This window comes from Coloeus monedula (genome assembly GCF_965178545.1).
Source record: "Coloeus monedula genome assembly, chromosome: 9".
In the NCBI taxonomy this organism is placed as follows: domain Eukaryota; kingdom Metazoa; phylum Chordata; class Aves; order Passeriformes; family Corvidae; genus Coloeus; species Coloeus monedula.
In genome coordinates, this window is record NC_138789.1 from 5,833,160 (window position 1) to 5,848,997 (window position 15,838).

The 15,838-nt window shown below is 42.6% G+C and overlaps 1 protein-coding gene across 1 annotated transcript; it reads left to right on the plus strand.

The window, feature by feature from the left end:
• Window positions 1–1,086: 1,086 nt before the first annotated feature.
• NUF2 (NUF2 component of NDC80 kinetochore complex) lies at window positions 1,087–12,372 on the plus strand (the record flags this gene model as incomplete). Its single annotated transcript, XM_082287208.1, has 13 exons — window positions 1,087–1,209; window positions 2,116–2,190; window positions 3,108–3,184; window positions 3,344–3,405; window positions 4,276–4,373; window positions 4,792–4,865; window positions 6,089–6,185; window positions 7,102–7,164; window positions 7,843–7,980; window positions 8,853–8,993; window positions 9,788–9,963; window positions 11,859–11,994; window positions 12,223–12,372. The coding sequence occupies 13 exons, from the start codon at window positions 1,087–1,089 to the stop codon at window positions 12,370–12,372; spliced, it is 1,410 nt and encodes a 469-aa protein (XP_082143334.1).
• Between the last annotated feature and the right edge of the window lie 3,466 nt (window positions 12,373–15,838).

The window sequence follows — 15,838 nt, forward strand, 5'->3', positions numbered from 1 at the left end:
GCATCTCTGTCTCACACTCGGTGCCAGGTGACACCTCAGTGATGTCAGTGGCTTGCAGAAGCTGCCTGTTTTTGGGGACAGTGCCGTGTCCTTGCTGACCTGCTTCCACCTGAGTGGAGGTGCGGGAAGCTGTGTGTGGCATGGGAGCATCAGAACTGTGTAGGGAGAGTGTGAACAGCCCAAATTTTGTCAGAAATGGTGTCACACTGCAAGAGGTGCTCACTGGTACTGGTTAGGCAAGAGTCCTGCACAATGTTGGGTTGGCATTGTCTCCTTTCTGGAGCCAGGAGGTTTTATCCCATCTGGAGTAGTGTATCCAGGTCTGGGGACCTTGGCACAAGATGTGGAGATGTTGCAGCAGGTCCAGAGATGCCATGAAGATGCTCAGAGGGCTGGAGCAACTCTGGTATGGGGACAGGCTGAGTTGGGGCCGTGCAACTTGGAGAAGATTCTGGGGAGACCTCACCTAAAGGGTTTATGGAAAAGAGGAAGAGTGACTCATTACACAGGCAGGTAATGACAGGACAAGAGGGAATGGGTTTAAACTGACAGAGGGCAGGTTTAGAATGGATGTTAGGGAGAAATTCTCCCCGGGGAAGGTGATGAGGCACAGGTTGCCCAGAGAAGCTGTGGCTGCCCCATCCCTGGAAGTGTTCAAGGCCAGGTTGGACGGGGCTTGGAGCAGCCTGGGATAGTGGAAGGTGTCCCTGCCTATGTCAGGGGAAAACTAGGTGAGCTTTAAGGCTCCTTCCAGCGATCCTATAACTCTTCCGGAGGCCTTGAGAGCCGCGGCCGAAGGAACAGAAAGGACGCCACCGCCGCACCCCGCCCTTCCCCTCATGGCCAACGGCGGCGGCGGGGCGGGGCCTGCCAAGCCACGCCCCCTCGCGATAGCGCTGCCCGCGGATAGGCCAGGGGAAGGCGCGAACGCACCAAGCCCCGCCCGAAGTGACGGCGCGGCTTCTGATAGGTCGGCAAGGGGCGGGCGTGGGCCGCGGCGGATTCAAGTGGTGGGTGCGCGCCAGTGCTGCCGTTGTGTGCGCGCCAGTGCTGCCGTTGTGTCCCCGCCACGTCCCTACTGCCGCTATGGAGACTATGACCTTCCCCCGCTACAGCCCCGACGACATCATCAGTTACCTCCGCTCGCACATCCTGGAGGGCGCCGAGGCCCGGAACCTGGTTAAGGGCGACGTGTTCGGCAACACCAAGGTGTGTGAGGGGGGTGCAGGGTGGCTCCGTAGGCCGCCCGCTCCCGTGTGGGACGGACGCGCTGCCCCGCTCCGTGTAACCATGGGGTTGGGTGGAACGGTGTGGCGTTGGGCTCGGAGGAGTCTCACGGCTCTACCTCGCCGCTCGGGCCTCGCCGGGAAGCGCGGTGGTGTCACCAGCAGCACCCGGCCTGTATTTCCTAGCTCTGTGGGAATAACGGTGTCTGGTAAAGTCGCATAGTTCCATTAGTTCGCCTGATCAATTTAGTGCTTTTAAACGAAGCTCTGCTTTTAAACTCCTCCCTGCTTCATCCCCTTTCATCTCTCTGAGCATTTAATGTTAGCGAGTGTCCCCGGCGGAAGAAAAGTGGCTTTAAAGTGGAATTGATGCCTCGGAGTGATTACTAGTGCTGTTATTCCTTGTGTTTGAGCCTGCGGTGGGAAGGTTCTGGCCCTGCTTGTTTAGATAGTTTTTAAGAAGCAAAACTGATCATGGATTAGTGCTATAAATGAAAAGCTGTTTAGCTTATAAATGATTTGTTTCCTCTTCATTTTAATAATCTAATGAAGGGCACTCATTGCTACAGGATTATGATTTCTGTGACTTTTTTTAGGTTTTTGGCATTGCTTGGTTTGGAAACTGCTCAGGAAGCAGCAGTAATGAAAACCAATGCCTGGTGTACACAGTCAGGGCTGTAATTGTCCCAGCTGACTGCTGTGCCTTAAAGCTGAATTATGAGCAAGTAATGCTTGAACTGCAAAATGTTGGAAAGTGAAACTTGTTTGTTGTGGTGGCTCAGTGAAATCAGCCTTCATGTGTTAAAAGCCAAATGCTTTCGTGGCCTGGTCTGGGAGCCCTGAGTAATCAAACATATGGAATACTGATTCATATCCTCTCCTCCTGCAGCTTGACATTTTACACCTGATTTACATGAGAATCCTGCAGAAAGTGTATGGGATCCGCCCGGAGCACTTCTTCATGGTAGGGCTGCCTGTGGCAGGGGTGATGGGATATTAAAGGAAAAGAATATTGGACTCACCTGTTCTTTGGGATGCTGAGGGTGCCAGAAATGTCTGTAAGGTCCAGGAGGGACTGGACAAACTTTTGGAGGGATGCCATGTCCAGCCTTGAAAATCCATACTGGGCTGTTGGGCATCTGCCTTTGGCCATGGCTGGAGGAGGTTGGACTGATCTGGAAGGAATGTAAATGTTGCTTTTGATATTTGATCATCTCCACTCCTGCGTTAACTGAGAGGAAAGTAAGGAGAGGCTGATACCTCGTTGACTAACAGTTAATTTAGCTAATGTTAAGCAAGAACTGATCCCTGAAAGTGAGAGTAAATGATTTTTTCTCATGGGATTTCTGGATAAACTGAAAGGGAAGAGCATATGTACACAAGATAACTCTCTTCTTCCCAGGCAGTGAGATCAGCTGCCATGCTGTTCTATGAGGTTTAAAATATCAGAGAAAGGGGACAGTGTACCACTACATTCTCCTGACTTCTTCATAAAGCAGTTGAGTATGTCAATTTTGGGGTGTTTAAAGAAGGAGCCTCTTGCTGGTAGCTATATAATGCAGAGACTGTTGTGCTGCACAAGTTATGAACAAATTGGAACAGAGTTTAGATTGAGTTCCAGAGTTTGTAAGGTTGCTTCTTTAGTTATTATTGTCTTTTTATATCTTTTCCAGCAAAGTTGACACTTAAAATTGTGTGCTAACTAACTTGATGACATTTTTCAGCCTTTAATATGTATTCCCTGTGGATGGGAAGATCATCCTCAGTGAATGGAAGATCGTCCTCTAATCTATTGGAATTATTTTATGCTGTGAAAAATGCTGTGTAATTTTTGTTTTAATTATTCTCTACTTAGGCACTGACTCTCTTTTTACTCTTCAGATGCCAGTCAACATTGACATAATGTACCCACAGATCTATGAAGGCTTTCTACCTGTCTGTAATTTGTATATTCACATGTAAGTAGAAGATGCTTGTCTTGTGCTTGCTGGGCAAATGCTCTGGGATGAGAGGACAAGATCTGTTTTGTAACAGACGAGAATAGGATGAGAACTGAGTGGTGGTCACAAAACCTGAGTCATGGTCACTGCAGCTGAGGTTGTTTTGTTTCCTTGCAGGGAGCACTTGCTGCCAATGTGCCGGATTAATGACTTTCAAATTGCTGATATTTTAAACCCAAGTAAGCAAGTGCCTTGTAATCCTTGTGTTTCCTGGGGTACTGGGTGTTGCTTGATATTCCAGGTGGTTTTTCTCTACGGGCATCTGGTGTGGAGAAGTGTCCCTGATTTCCTGCTGCTCTTCTGACCCTTAAACTGGTTCAAATGAGCAGTTCTTATCCCTTATGTGGGCTGATGCAGGTCAATAACTGAGGGCAGTTTTGAATGCTATGAGTCTGTTGAACTGGTGATCTGGAGATGGGCTATGACATACTTACAACGGTGTAATCATAGATGGTGATGAAAATTACCCTGATGGCTCTGGAATGTTTTAGGATTTCTTACGCTGATGCCTGTGCTCCATTCCTTTCAATACCCAGTTGTGGTGGTGCTGCTACAACACAAACAACTTGGAAAAGGCTACTCTAAAGAACCCTGTCACTTCTGGATCTGTCTTGTCTAAGACATTCAAAGCTTTTGTAATCATCTTTCAGGAAGTTTGCTTGGAATAAAGCCAAAAGGTCTCTGCAGTTCAAATTGCTGCTTTCAGTTAGGCTGATAGCTATAGAGAGGCTCTCTTCAGAGCTGTAGTTCAAGACTGACATTCTTTCTCTCTGACTTCTGTTTTCATGGGAGGCTGTGTGTTAACAGCCTTTTCTCCCAGGTGCCATTATTAATTTGTTAAATTACACAGAATTGCTCAGAGTTTGTAATCAGCTTGGTGCTAGTTTTTGTGTAGTCTGAAATCTTTGCAAGCTGAATGGGGGAAGAGCTGATTTGGATTGTGTTTTGTAATTTCTGTCTCCTCTGAATTACGCTTTGCCCAGCTTTTCTGAAGCAATTGCAATGCTTGTGGAAACCAGCTCAGTGAGCTCTTGCAATTCCTATTTCAGAGACAAAGAGAACTGTTCGCTTCTTGAGTGGCATCCTCAACTTTGTCAACTTCCAGGAATTCCGGCGTGAGGTCTACTTGGAGCTACAACTGAACTATGTAAGACTGCATGCTGTTTTATTCCAGATACCTATAAAAGTATAATTGATATTAACCTTGAATTAGCAGCATGAAGGTTGTGATTTAACTTCAGGTTTATGTAACATGTTGGGATGTTAAATGTAAAATTACCACACCAAGTAATGCAGGAAGGTACTGATTATTAGTTAGGATATTACTGAAAGGTTTTTTTTTTTTTTCCCCAATAACTTATTTGATACTTTAGCCTGGTAAGTGAAGGATTGACACATTGGATTGTTTTGAGAAAAATTGGGTGCAACAATTGTAGGTGGCTTCTCTTCTGAATGTCTCAGTAGTTCAGAGATGGTGCATTTCATGTGAAATAATGGTGACCAAGGCTCTTATAGAAGCCCAGAGAGAAACTACACTGGTCTAAAATTAAATATTTAACTTACAGAAATCAGCTATGGAGAAACACCAACAACTGGAGGCTGCAAATCAGGAGGCAGCAATGAAACTGGAGAAACTGAAGTGAGTGTGAGGAGTAAGCACCGTGAGATGCACTGCTTGCCTTTCCTGCTCAGGCTGGATCAGTGGGCCAGTTGTGTGAGGCTCAACAAGTCTGAGTGTAGAGTGTTCTTGGGTCATGATAACTTGGTTCAATGCTACAGGCTTGGAGAAGAGGGGCTGGAAAGTGGCCCAGCAGAAAAGGACCTGGGGGTGCTGGTTGACAGCAGCTGAACAAGATGCAGCAGTGTGCCCAGGTGGCCAAGAAGGCCAATGGCACCTGGCCTGTATCAGCAAGTGTGGCCAGCAGGCCCAGGGCAGTGACCATCCCCCTGTGCTGGGCACTGGTGAGGCCACACCCTGAGTGCTGTGTCCCATTCTGGGCCCCTCACTAGACAAAGAGGGACATTGAGGGGCTGGAGTGTGTCCAGAGAATGACAATGTAGCTGGGAAAGGTCTGGAGCACAAGTCTGATGAGGGACAGCTGAGGGAGCTGGGGGTGTTTATTCTCTTCTGGAAGAGAAAAAAAATTACTTTTACAGTGTATGGTTGTTTTGAGGGAATCCTGTATTTGTATGTTGAGGACTAGGGTGAAACTTTTTGCTCTTAGTTAGTTTTTAGTGATGTCTTTACCCCTTCAACAGCTGTTTCAACATCTTCCATCTTTAACTTAATAGATAAGTAAAGTTGTCTTCCTTAGTTATTTGATATGTTTGCCATAATCTCTGTTTCAGGCCATTTAGCCCTACTGCCTGTGTCTTTGCACCATTAAGTTTTGTTTTTGCTTGTGGATAATAGGATGAAGAAATGGCTGGTTTCCAAGAGCTTTCAAAACAAAGTGTTTTTTTTCTGACAGCTGCTCTTGGTGTGTGCTACACAGGGGGTTCTCTAGCTAGGATAGGTCTACATGAATATAAGCTATTTGTATGACAGGTAATATGCAAATTTCATAAATGAAAATCACCACTGGAATTGGTAAGAGTGTTGTACTTTCATGCTTTGCTTAACATGATCTTTAAACTTAGTCCTCTGTTGTTTGTGCCACTTCTTGCTGAAATAGCTCTTTAGATTATCCTTCAACTGCAAAATCTTATAAGAAAAGGAAAATAAGATGTATTAATTTGAGATTGTCTTGCTCTGATTACTAAAGTTACTGGCTGTAAACTATGTGGAGACAGTGATTGTCTTATTTACTCTGACTGGGCTATAATGTTGCTGAAGCTGTCCAATATCTTTTTTTCCCTTAGCACAGTCCCAGTTGAACACCAGGCAGAGGTCAAACAGCTCACAGAGAGCATTCGGGAGCTGGAGCAGCTGCTAAGGCAGGACTATCGTCGGAAACAAGTAGGATTTTGTTCTGTATTTCTCTGAAAAGCTGATATGGGTTCCTCACTTCTCTTGATTTTATTCCCTTCCCTCTACCTAAGTAGATAAAGGAGACTTTTCTGATTTAAAACAATGGCCGTTTTAACAAAATGCTGTCAGACCCCTCCTTGTTTCACTGTAAGGAATGTGAAATGTGCTTTAAATCAGACTTGGGGAATACAAAAGTATATTTGACTCCTTTTTTGAAATGCATTTCTGCAATGACTTGGGAGATACACATCACACTTCCAAACAGGAACACAGGTATGTTCCTCTTTGTTTTCCATTTGAATTCAAAGAATTAGAACTGGAGGTGAGCCATGGTGAAAAATGAGGCCTAAGAAGGGTCACCCGAGGGAATGGCTGGCAAAAAGAGTAGGGTTAATTGCAGAGGTAACTTTTCAGCAATGGAAATTTGCTTCTCAGATCTCATAGATAACCTTTTTAGCTCCTTTGGGAGAAAACAAAAAATCCTGACCACAGATTATTATTTTCTATGTCAAGTCATGTCTCTACTGTTAATATTATTAACCATGTGTTTGACTATTATTTGGGACCTTACATTAAATTAGATTTTTGCTTGAACAGGGCCTCTGGCAAAGAAAGTTGTGGGGGTATAGTACTGCCAGGGTCAATGAGAATAGGGATGGCCAGTCTCTTATCCCTAATCCTAGTTACCCACTGCTGGCTGCATCCCTAGTGCTTCCAGTGGCTTTGATCACAATATCCTCCTTTCCAGGCTTGGAAGTCTTACAGACTGCAGTTTTGTCTGCTGGTTATGGCATTCCAAAGGACCCCAAAATGGGATTTCTCCTGTAGACAGATCTATGATAGAAGGGATAAGGCAGGTAGCAGCTGTAGAGATGCTACAAAAAAGCTTGGTGCTTTTTTTCAGACAGCTTTGCAAGAAGTGATTTCTCAGAAGAAGACAGATATTGCTGAGAGCACCCGAAAACTGGTGAGTACACCTCTGTGTGGGTGCTGGTTGCAGCTTCCATCTCAGATCAACTGAGAGATCACCTCTCTTTTTAGGATCAGGTTATTCTTGGAATTAAGTCATTAGTAATCTGGACGTCTGAGATGCTGTGGGTTTACCTTGCATGCACAGAGTGGGCTAAAGAGGCAAAACAGCAGTTTTTGAGAGGCCTTACAGGAAACTTGTTGCTCTTCTCCCATGTTGATAGAGCTGGCTCTGGAACACTGCAGTGACTGTCTCAGTTTCCCTAGGTGAGGAGTTCTGAGGGAGAGAGCTGCTGGTAATATGCCAGGCTGGAGGGGGCTTGGAGCAACCTGGGACAGTGGGAGGTGTCCCTGCCCATGGCAGGGGGTTGGAATTAGATGATCTTTAAGGTCCCTTCCAATGCAAACCATTCTAGGATTAACTGGCAGGCTCTTTGTGGAAAATACGGGTTGGCTGCTGTTCTTATGCACCACTGTAAGTAAATCTGGGAAGCAAAATGGGCTGTTAATTGCTTTGATTTGTTAATGCTGTTTAGAAGAATTTATTTTTAGAACTTCCTAATGAGAAATGACTACACACCAAAAACCTGTCTAGTCATAAGATCATGGCAAACTTTGCTACACAATTCCTCTTTGTTCACCTAATCACTAATACTGACAGTGTTTTATTAACTAGAATGAGCTTAAAGTGACTATGGCTACTTTGAAAGAAGAACAAGAGCAGCTGAAATCCAAAATTGTGGAGAGTCCAGAAGAACTGAAAAATTCCAAAGAACTGATGAAAGAGACTGTTAAGAAATTGAAGAGATCTAAGGTGAGGTTTTCCTCTGTCCACATAAGGAGGTATTCTGTTAGAAAAAGCATGTTTTACTGGACTGTCATCATCTACAACTGCTTCTTGAATGATGGCAAAACATCAGCAGGACAGTGGTTAGTCTGAAATGAAAGCACAGCTTCAGAGAAAACTGAAGGTTTGTGGTGGAATTGGTGGTTTATTTTTGATGGCTTTTTTTTTTTTTTTTCCCCTTTTAAAAAGCAGGATTGCAGTCACTTGTAAAACTAGGTGTAGAACTCTTGAATCTATACCTGTCTGTCTGTTTGCTCTCAAGAGCAAACAGTATTTTGTCAGCTTCCAAATATCTTTGGATTTAGAATGTGTGCTTCATAGTGCTTCTGTTGTCATTCATGTTTCTGGAATTGATGGCTGTCTCCACTAATATGCTGAACACTGAGTTCCCTTCCTAGGTTTTTTTAATTATAATATCCACTCATTATTGTGGTTTATGATTGCTCACATATCAGTGAAGTTTGCACTTTGCCTCTGAAGGTATTTTTGCTCCAAAGGTCTAAACTTGATTGCTGTGATTTCAGGTACAAAGCTTTACATAACTCTTGTTTTACCAGTGTAGAGTTTTTTCACAGTACTGCTTTTTTTTTCTGAAAGCTCTTGGAAAAAACTGATTAGTTCAGTGTAAACCACTAGCATGTCACCTTTTCTTCTGTGCTTCCAAAGAAATGGCTTTTTAAAAAATTTTTTTTGCAAAGTAAAGAGCTCATTTCACTAACTCTTGAATATTACTTCTAGTGTCTTTAAACAATGAGGGAAGGGTTCAAAAGTCAATATGCTTTAGTTCTATATAAAAGAACTCTAAAGCTATTTATTAAGTATTTTTTTTCTCTTTACAGCAAGAAGTTATTGAGAAATATGAAGGTTACAGAGACCTAGTTGAGGTTCTGCCGTCATGCCAACTGGAGGTGCAGTCATACCAAAAGAAGATGGAAGGACATGGAGCAAATGTGGAGAGACTGGCCAGTATATTATCAGAGGTTTGTATTATCCAAGTTATATCCTGTTAGGGAGAATTTGATGTCTAAGCAATGTTCCCCTCTCTCCTCTTCCCTGTAAAGTACATCATTTTGAAGCTTCCAATATTTTTATTAAAAATGTCAATAAAACATTGCTGCTGCTTTGCTGGGTGGCACTAGCTAATGTACTATGCACTACCTATTGACCACTTTGAATAGTCAAAGCCTTTGTTGCCATAGGAACCTGACCTAAAGTAGTTGGAACTGTCTTGGGGTTGCTGGTAGGAAATGATGGGAAAATAAAAGTGAAATTGAGTTTCTTCTGCCTTGAGAGTGGAAACTAAGAACAAAAAATTGTTGCTTCAGGAAGAGTGACATCTTAAGTGCCTTTAACTTTATTAATATTACTAAGCCAGACATTCTCTAATGAAATGTTTGTCACAATACAGTACCTTGCTATTTGCTACCAGGTTTTGGGAGAATGCAGTTGTTAGGAGCATTTGAAAAACGGTATGGAGTCTTTTTGGGTGTATATATATAGCACATGTTCAAGTTACCCTTGGCAAAAAGCTATAGCAGAAGTCACAGTCACTTCTGAAAGTCATCCTAAGGGATGGGGTCTTGTCCATTTGGATGTATTTATAATCAGATAAAGACTAGTGAGTTGGGAGGATGAGTTGGCAGTCAGATCTTCAAACAGCAGCCAGCTAGTTCTAATCTTAGTACATTTACAGGGTATGCTGTCTTGATAAATTAAGGGGGGGGGAGGAGGGGATTATTTCTATTTCATTTATTTCTATACTTCTGTATTCTAGGTCAGAAATCTGGAGGACCAAATTGAGAGTGCTCAGGTAGAGCTGAAAAAGGCCAAGACAGATGAAATGTCATTAAAGAGAATGGTCACTGCAAAACATGAGAGACTTTCTACAGCTGAGATAAAGATTAAAAAGATGCGTGAAGATGTTGAGCAGCACAAGTGCACTGTGCCTGAGTACGGAGGAGTTGATGTTTCTGCCTGATGCTGCTTTATGTCTTTGTTATGTGCTGCCAAAGTTCATGTCTGCTACAAACACACAGCTTAGCAGTAAGGAGAAAATGAGCAGTATGGGACAGCTCTGTATGAAGACCAGTAATGCTGCAGGCAGGGAGCTGGGGTCTCAAATCAGTAATTGCAATGTGACTTGACAGCAATTCTTTTATTGGAGCACTAATTTAATTTATAATGCTTATTCTTGATTCTTTTATCTTCTTAAAGAGAATGTCACATTGGGATAATTTTCCAACTTATCAGACTTCAACAAAGCCCCATTTGCCTTTCATGAATTTTTCATAATTTCCCTTGCCACTTTTGCTCATTATCAAAGATGTTCAAGACCCATGGGGATATGGGGCTCACATCTCAGAGGAGCATTATCCTGACATGATGCTTCTAAAACAAAAGGAAAAGTGTCATTTGATCAAAGCCTCCCAGCCCCTCTTCTTTCCTCCGATATGCTGAAGGCTTTCAGGGCTGTGTTTGCAGGATCAAACTGCAGCCCTGTAAGGTCCTGGCTTCACTGTGAGGTTAGTGATGAACTGTTAACAGAGAATTTATTTTAAAACAATTTTCTTTTACACAGATAGGAAAGGGAATAGAGAAAAGCGTTGGCTGAGTGGATTAACTGTGATGGAAGGGAGCTTCTTCCACATGGCTGAGAGAGTTGAGTAAGATTTAGTCATGCTTAGGGTTTATGTGGTGTGCAGAATGGCACTTAGTGTATTGTACCAGCTAAAGGAGATTATTTGGAAGGAAAATAGGCTGGACATCGAGAAGAATTTCTTGACAGAAAGGGTGATTATACCTTAGAATGGGTCGCCCAGGAAGGTGTTTAAGAAAAACCTAAGTGCCATGCTTGAAGTGACAAGGTGGTGTTTGGCCATAGGTTGGACTTGATCTCAGAGGTCTTTTCCAACTTAAATGATTCTGTGAATAGTAGCTTTTAATTAAGGGATGAAAACAATATGATCTAATGCTCCTTTTTGTCAAAGGTTGTTGCCAATTTCTGTTTTTAATGTGTCAGGTATTTCCCTTGAGTGATAAAATTAGATGCTTTGATAAGCAAGAGAGGAAGGGAGGTAACCTTGGTTGAAAAGGAGTTTTTGCTGGTGAATAAGAGAATGTGTCCTGACTAATCCATTGAGGTAGGAAGGTGTATATGGGCTCCTACTAAGTATGGGTTATTTCACCTATTTTTCCCAGAAACGCTGCTACAATTCTAGATGTCATTATTGTACAAATGCTTGGTGTGACCTGGTAGGTGTTGCACTTTAGGTCAGTCTCCTGTTCCAACACTCAGCCTTTGCTGGTGACATGGCAGCTCACAGCTGGAGCCATCTGAATTTTCCTACAAGCTGGGGAAATGTAATTTGGTCTTTGGGATGCAGTGAAATGATGGACTGGGTGTTGCAGATAACATGTAGATGTATGGGACTGGAGCTTTAGGTTTGTGGGATGAGCTCTTTGGCTAAGGAAAGTGTGTGACATTGAGTTATGCTGGAACATCAAGTGCAGCTGTATTGCTTTAACCTGCACCACTCAAAGACAGGAGGGCAATGTCCAGCTGTCTGTTGGGCTGGCTCCACTGAGGTCACTTGAGTTGCCTTGATTGGAAGCAACTAAGGATCTTCAACATAATCCTCTAACTCCACTTGGAATTTCACTTCTTGTATCTAAGTTGTTTTAGTTTAAAAATTGAATTAATTTCTGAAAAAGTAAATTCTGTATATCATTGCTTCTGGAAGCTGATGGTTTTATGCTCATAAAATGCAAGTTTTGCTCATGGTGGGCTTAAGTTTAATCTGGAATTGGTCAAAAGGCTCAGTACTAACTTTTTCTCTCATCTTTAGACATTTTAACAAAGTCCAGGAGAAGAGGGGTGCTGTATATGACAAAGTGATGGCCATCCGCAAGGAAATCAAGCAGATGAAGGGCGAAATTGAGCAGCTGAAGGAGGATGCTGAAGAAAAAGCAATGAAAGCCAAGGTGAGGTTTTTTTTCCTCCCCCCAAATGAATCTTCTTACATTCCTGTTGTAGTGTGGACAGTGCAATGATCCTCTAAACAGCCTCCCCTTTGTTTTGTGAATTCTGCTTCTTTAAGCCATGGATGAGATACCGTTGGAATACTTTGAGTCCACCAGACCACTCAACATTCATGTTTGATAAGGACTTAATTTTGCTGATGGAATTTTTTTTCCTTCTTCTCTTTCTAGGAAATACACCTAATTTGGAAGGCTATATTGGAGAAGTGTCATGAATCTCTCCTTAAGGCAGTAAAGAGTTATGCAGCCTCAAGAGCAGAAAAAGTTGATGAAATAAGGAGAGGGCTGTTCAGCATTCAGTCTTCTGGAAGTAGTTCTTAAGCCTGTGTGCACTTGTATCCCACTTTCATTATGTTTGTGCTCATACCTGAACTCAAGAGCTTCTGCTTTGCATGGGAGGGATGACAATTCCAGGCAAATCTAGCTTTCTCAAAAACCATGTCAGAGCACGTTTCGCTTTCCAGGCATCCTGATGTCATGAGTTTGCTGATGGATAAGAAAACACTCCGTTTCTATTGTTTCAGTCAGCACCTGGTTTTAGTGATAATACTGCAAGTCTTGCTAACACCAAACTGCTCAACATTTTAGACAGGACCCTGCATTTGTAGAAACTCTTCTGCAGACTTTGATCTGGGAACATCTGTTGCCTTGGTCTGTCTTGAATGTTCAAGATAAGTCAGTAACAGGTGCTACTCTACCACCATTATTCAATTAAGATGAAATCCTGACAGAGCAGTAGCATCCATCTAAATGCCAAGTTACTCTCATCATAAATATTTGTAACTGTAAACACTCAGAAGTATCATTTTAATATATTTTTAGTTAACAGTACACTTTCTCTCAATGCTTGAACTCATGTCACTTTGTGGGGTATTGAACCCTCATCTGTGTTCATCAGTCTGTGTTAGGATGCTCTTAAAAACTGTAGGTTGATGTTTTTTGCCTTAACTTGTGATGGCACTCAGTGTGCCACGGTGGTTTTATTTGGAAAAATAAAATGTTGATTTTTACACTCCTTGATATAAGGATATTTAACCCTTTTTCTCTTGGGTTTTTTCCTTCTCCACTCCCCTAACTCACTTGGCATAACATTTCAATTGAAAAAAGTGTACATTTGCAGGAATGTGTGCTATGAGCAGTCTTTTATGATGCAAGGAGGAGGATGATTTAAGCGATCTTTAAAATTTTAATTCTTCATGTCTTACTAGAGGTGCTAGCAAGTCAGTTAGGAGCAGCAGGTGCTTGTTTCTTCTAGAGCTCTTATAGAGGCATCAGACCCTTCTAAAGTTTTGCTTTAAGCTTTTTTTTTTTTTTTTTTTTAATACTGTAACAGAATTGTTTAGGTTGGAAAAGCCCTCTAAGCTCAAGTCCAGCCCTTAACCCAGCACTGCCCACTCCACCACTAAACCCTGTCATAAAGTCCCAAAACTACACTTTGAAATATTTCAGTAGTATCTCCTTTCTTATAAAGACTTGTTGGAGGCTGCGCTGACAGCCTGGATATTGCAGCAGCACTGGGGAAAGAGATTCCCAAAAGCTTCCAATAGATACTACAAGGGATTATTCCAGCCAGCAGATAAAAATTCTTAGGCTAGAGCAATGATGCTTGCTTCCAGTGATGAGGAATTTGCAGGACAAAGAAAAAGCTGGGTTCTGGTTCCTACTCCTAGGAATTTTGCCACACCATCTGTTGGGTAAAATACAAGGCTGCAATTCATGAAGAAACAAAAAACCTGTCCCTGGAAATCAGAATTTTATTTCCAATATGTTCTTGTGCTTCCACAGTCGTCTGTCTATTTGTACCTGAAATACTTAAAAATAAAACATAACCAAAGTATATTTTATCTAGAGATAATTGATTCCTACGTGTGAGTCTACTGCTGCTTTTCAAAAATTTCCACCCACCTTGAACCATATGGCAAGGCAGTGGGGGGAGTTTAGTGTGGCCTGAAGGGTAGGGAAGGGAGAATGGCTTTGCTGAGGCAATACAGCTCCTTTTCCCTCAAGAGGGCAGTGTTAGTCAATATTTTCTTTTTCGGTTTTTTTTTTAAATTCTTTCTTAACTACTGTTTAAAGGTGTAGTCAGTTTTTGGGTTTTTTTTTTTTTTTTTTTCAGTATTTTGTATACAACATAAACCTTGTATCAAATTTATGTTGTACTGCTTGGGCTGGCCACATTTGTTTGAAATGTGTGGAGTTATTAACAATACTCTGTAAGCAAGTTTATAAATTCTGCAAGCAGAAAAAATAATAGTGGCTAAGGTGGGAAGTAGGTGGATTACGGCTTGGCACAGCATGTGAACACAAACAAAACTTTAAGAGGCTGTGTGGCACCTTTTTCCCAGTGTAAAGGAAGGAAGGAAACCTCTTTATCCCTGCTCTGTTTTGCCTTTACTCCAGAGTGTGGCTGGAAAGAGTTGTCTCAGAAGCCATATTGTATTTAGGTTTTGGGTGAGGTTAGGTGAGCCAGGTTTGCATTTTCACCTGGACCCTCCTGCTGAGGCAGTGGGATGAGCTGAAAGAGGAGCTTGTGTGCTGGCCACTTGGTGGGGATGTTGGCATGGACAGTGGCCATGAATTCATGTTCCATTTCTGCCACAGCTCTGCTGAGGAAGCCAAAGGAAACCTGAATCTTCAGCTTCAGGATAACAGCTTTGCAGCTTGATAGTCATATATTCTAGGACTAGCCAGGACCAGGTGACCAGGTAAGCTACATGTTAAAACTTACTGACAGATGTTTCCAGCTAAGGATATGATCCTTGATGCTGCTGAAGTAGGAGCTACTCTGGAGGAAGGAGATGGAGCCTGCCCTTGGGAGTCTATTCCCTGTTATTTGTGCTGGGGAATAGGAGGGAGTATGAAAGGCTCAAGTGTGTGTAAATCATGAGGTTGTGAGGTGCAGAATAAAGAAATCTGATAGATAAATGCTCCTATGTGTTGAAGTCTCTTGTATCTAGAGCATGTTTTGGAAAGATTCTCTTGATCTTTCCATCAGACTCGGTAAAGGCAATCCTTATTACAATGCAGTAAAATAAATGGCTAGAGATACCTGAGAATAAAACCAAAGAAAACTTTGAGCTGAAAATCCAAATCCTTGTTGCCTGCAAAATCCTTTTTCTGAAGCTAACAAGGGAACGCTGTTTCTTGAGATGCTGTAAATGGGGAATCTGTGACAAGATAAAATTCATAGCATTTCACATTGAGTTGATCTCTCTTCTCTGACTGTCAAGGGACTCTCCTTATTTGTGGTATAGGTTAGTGCTAACATTTTCATAAAAATGCTTGCAGAGTATCAGTTATGGTGGACTTGATGTCAGTGGATGCAAGACAGCCTGTGGGGGTATGTATCAGCACTGCTGCAGCACACTTCTGTTTCTTCAACCCAAAAAAGTTTGGGTACTACAATCTGTTTGCCCCCTAATAGTGGGGTGACTCCAGAGTGGCAAAATCCAGTAGCAGCTTTTAAAAACTGCACTGATGTCTTGTAAGGGAGAGACCAAGTTTATGTTCTTTGTGTGTCCATGACTGGAATAGGATGCCCAGAGAAGCTGTGGCTGCCCCTTGCCCGGAAGTGTTGAAGGCCAGGGTGCCCAGGAATCAGAGCAACTTGGGATAGTGGGAGATGTCCCTGCCCATGGCAGAGGGGTTGGAATGAGATGAGCTTTAATGTCCCTCCCTCAGGATCTGAGTTGCTCATAGGTAGCACATCAAACAGTCCTTACTGCAAAGGGAGAGTCTGGAGGCTGGGACAGTGATATTGTGAAAGGCAATCACTGAAAAGTGTACT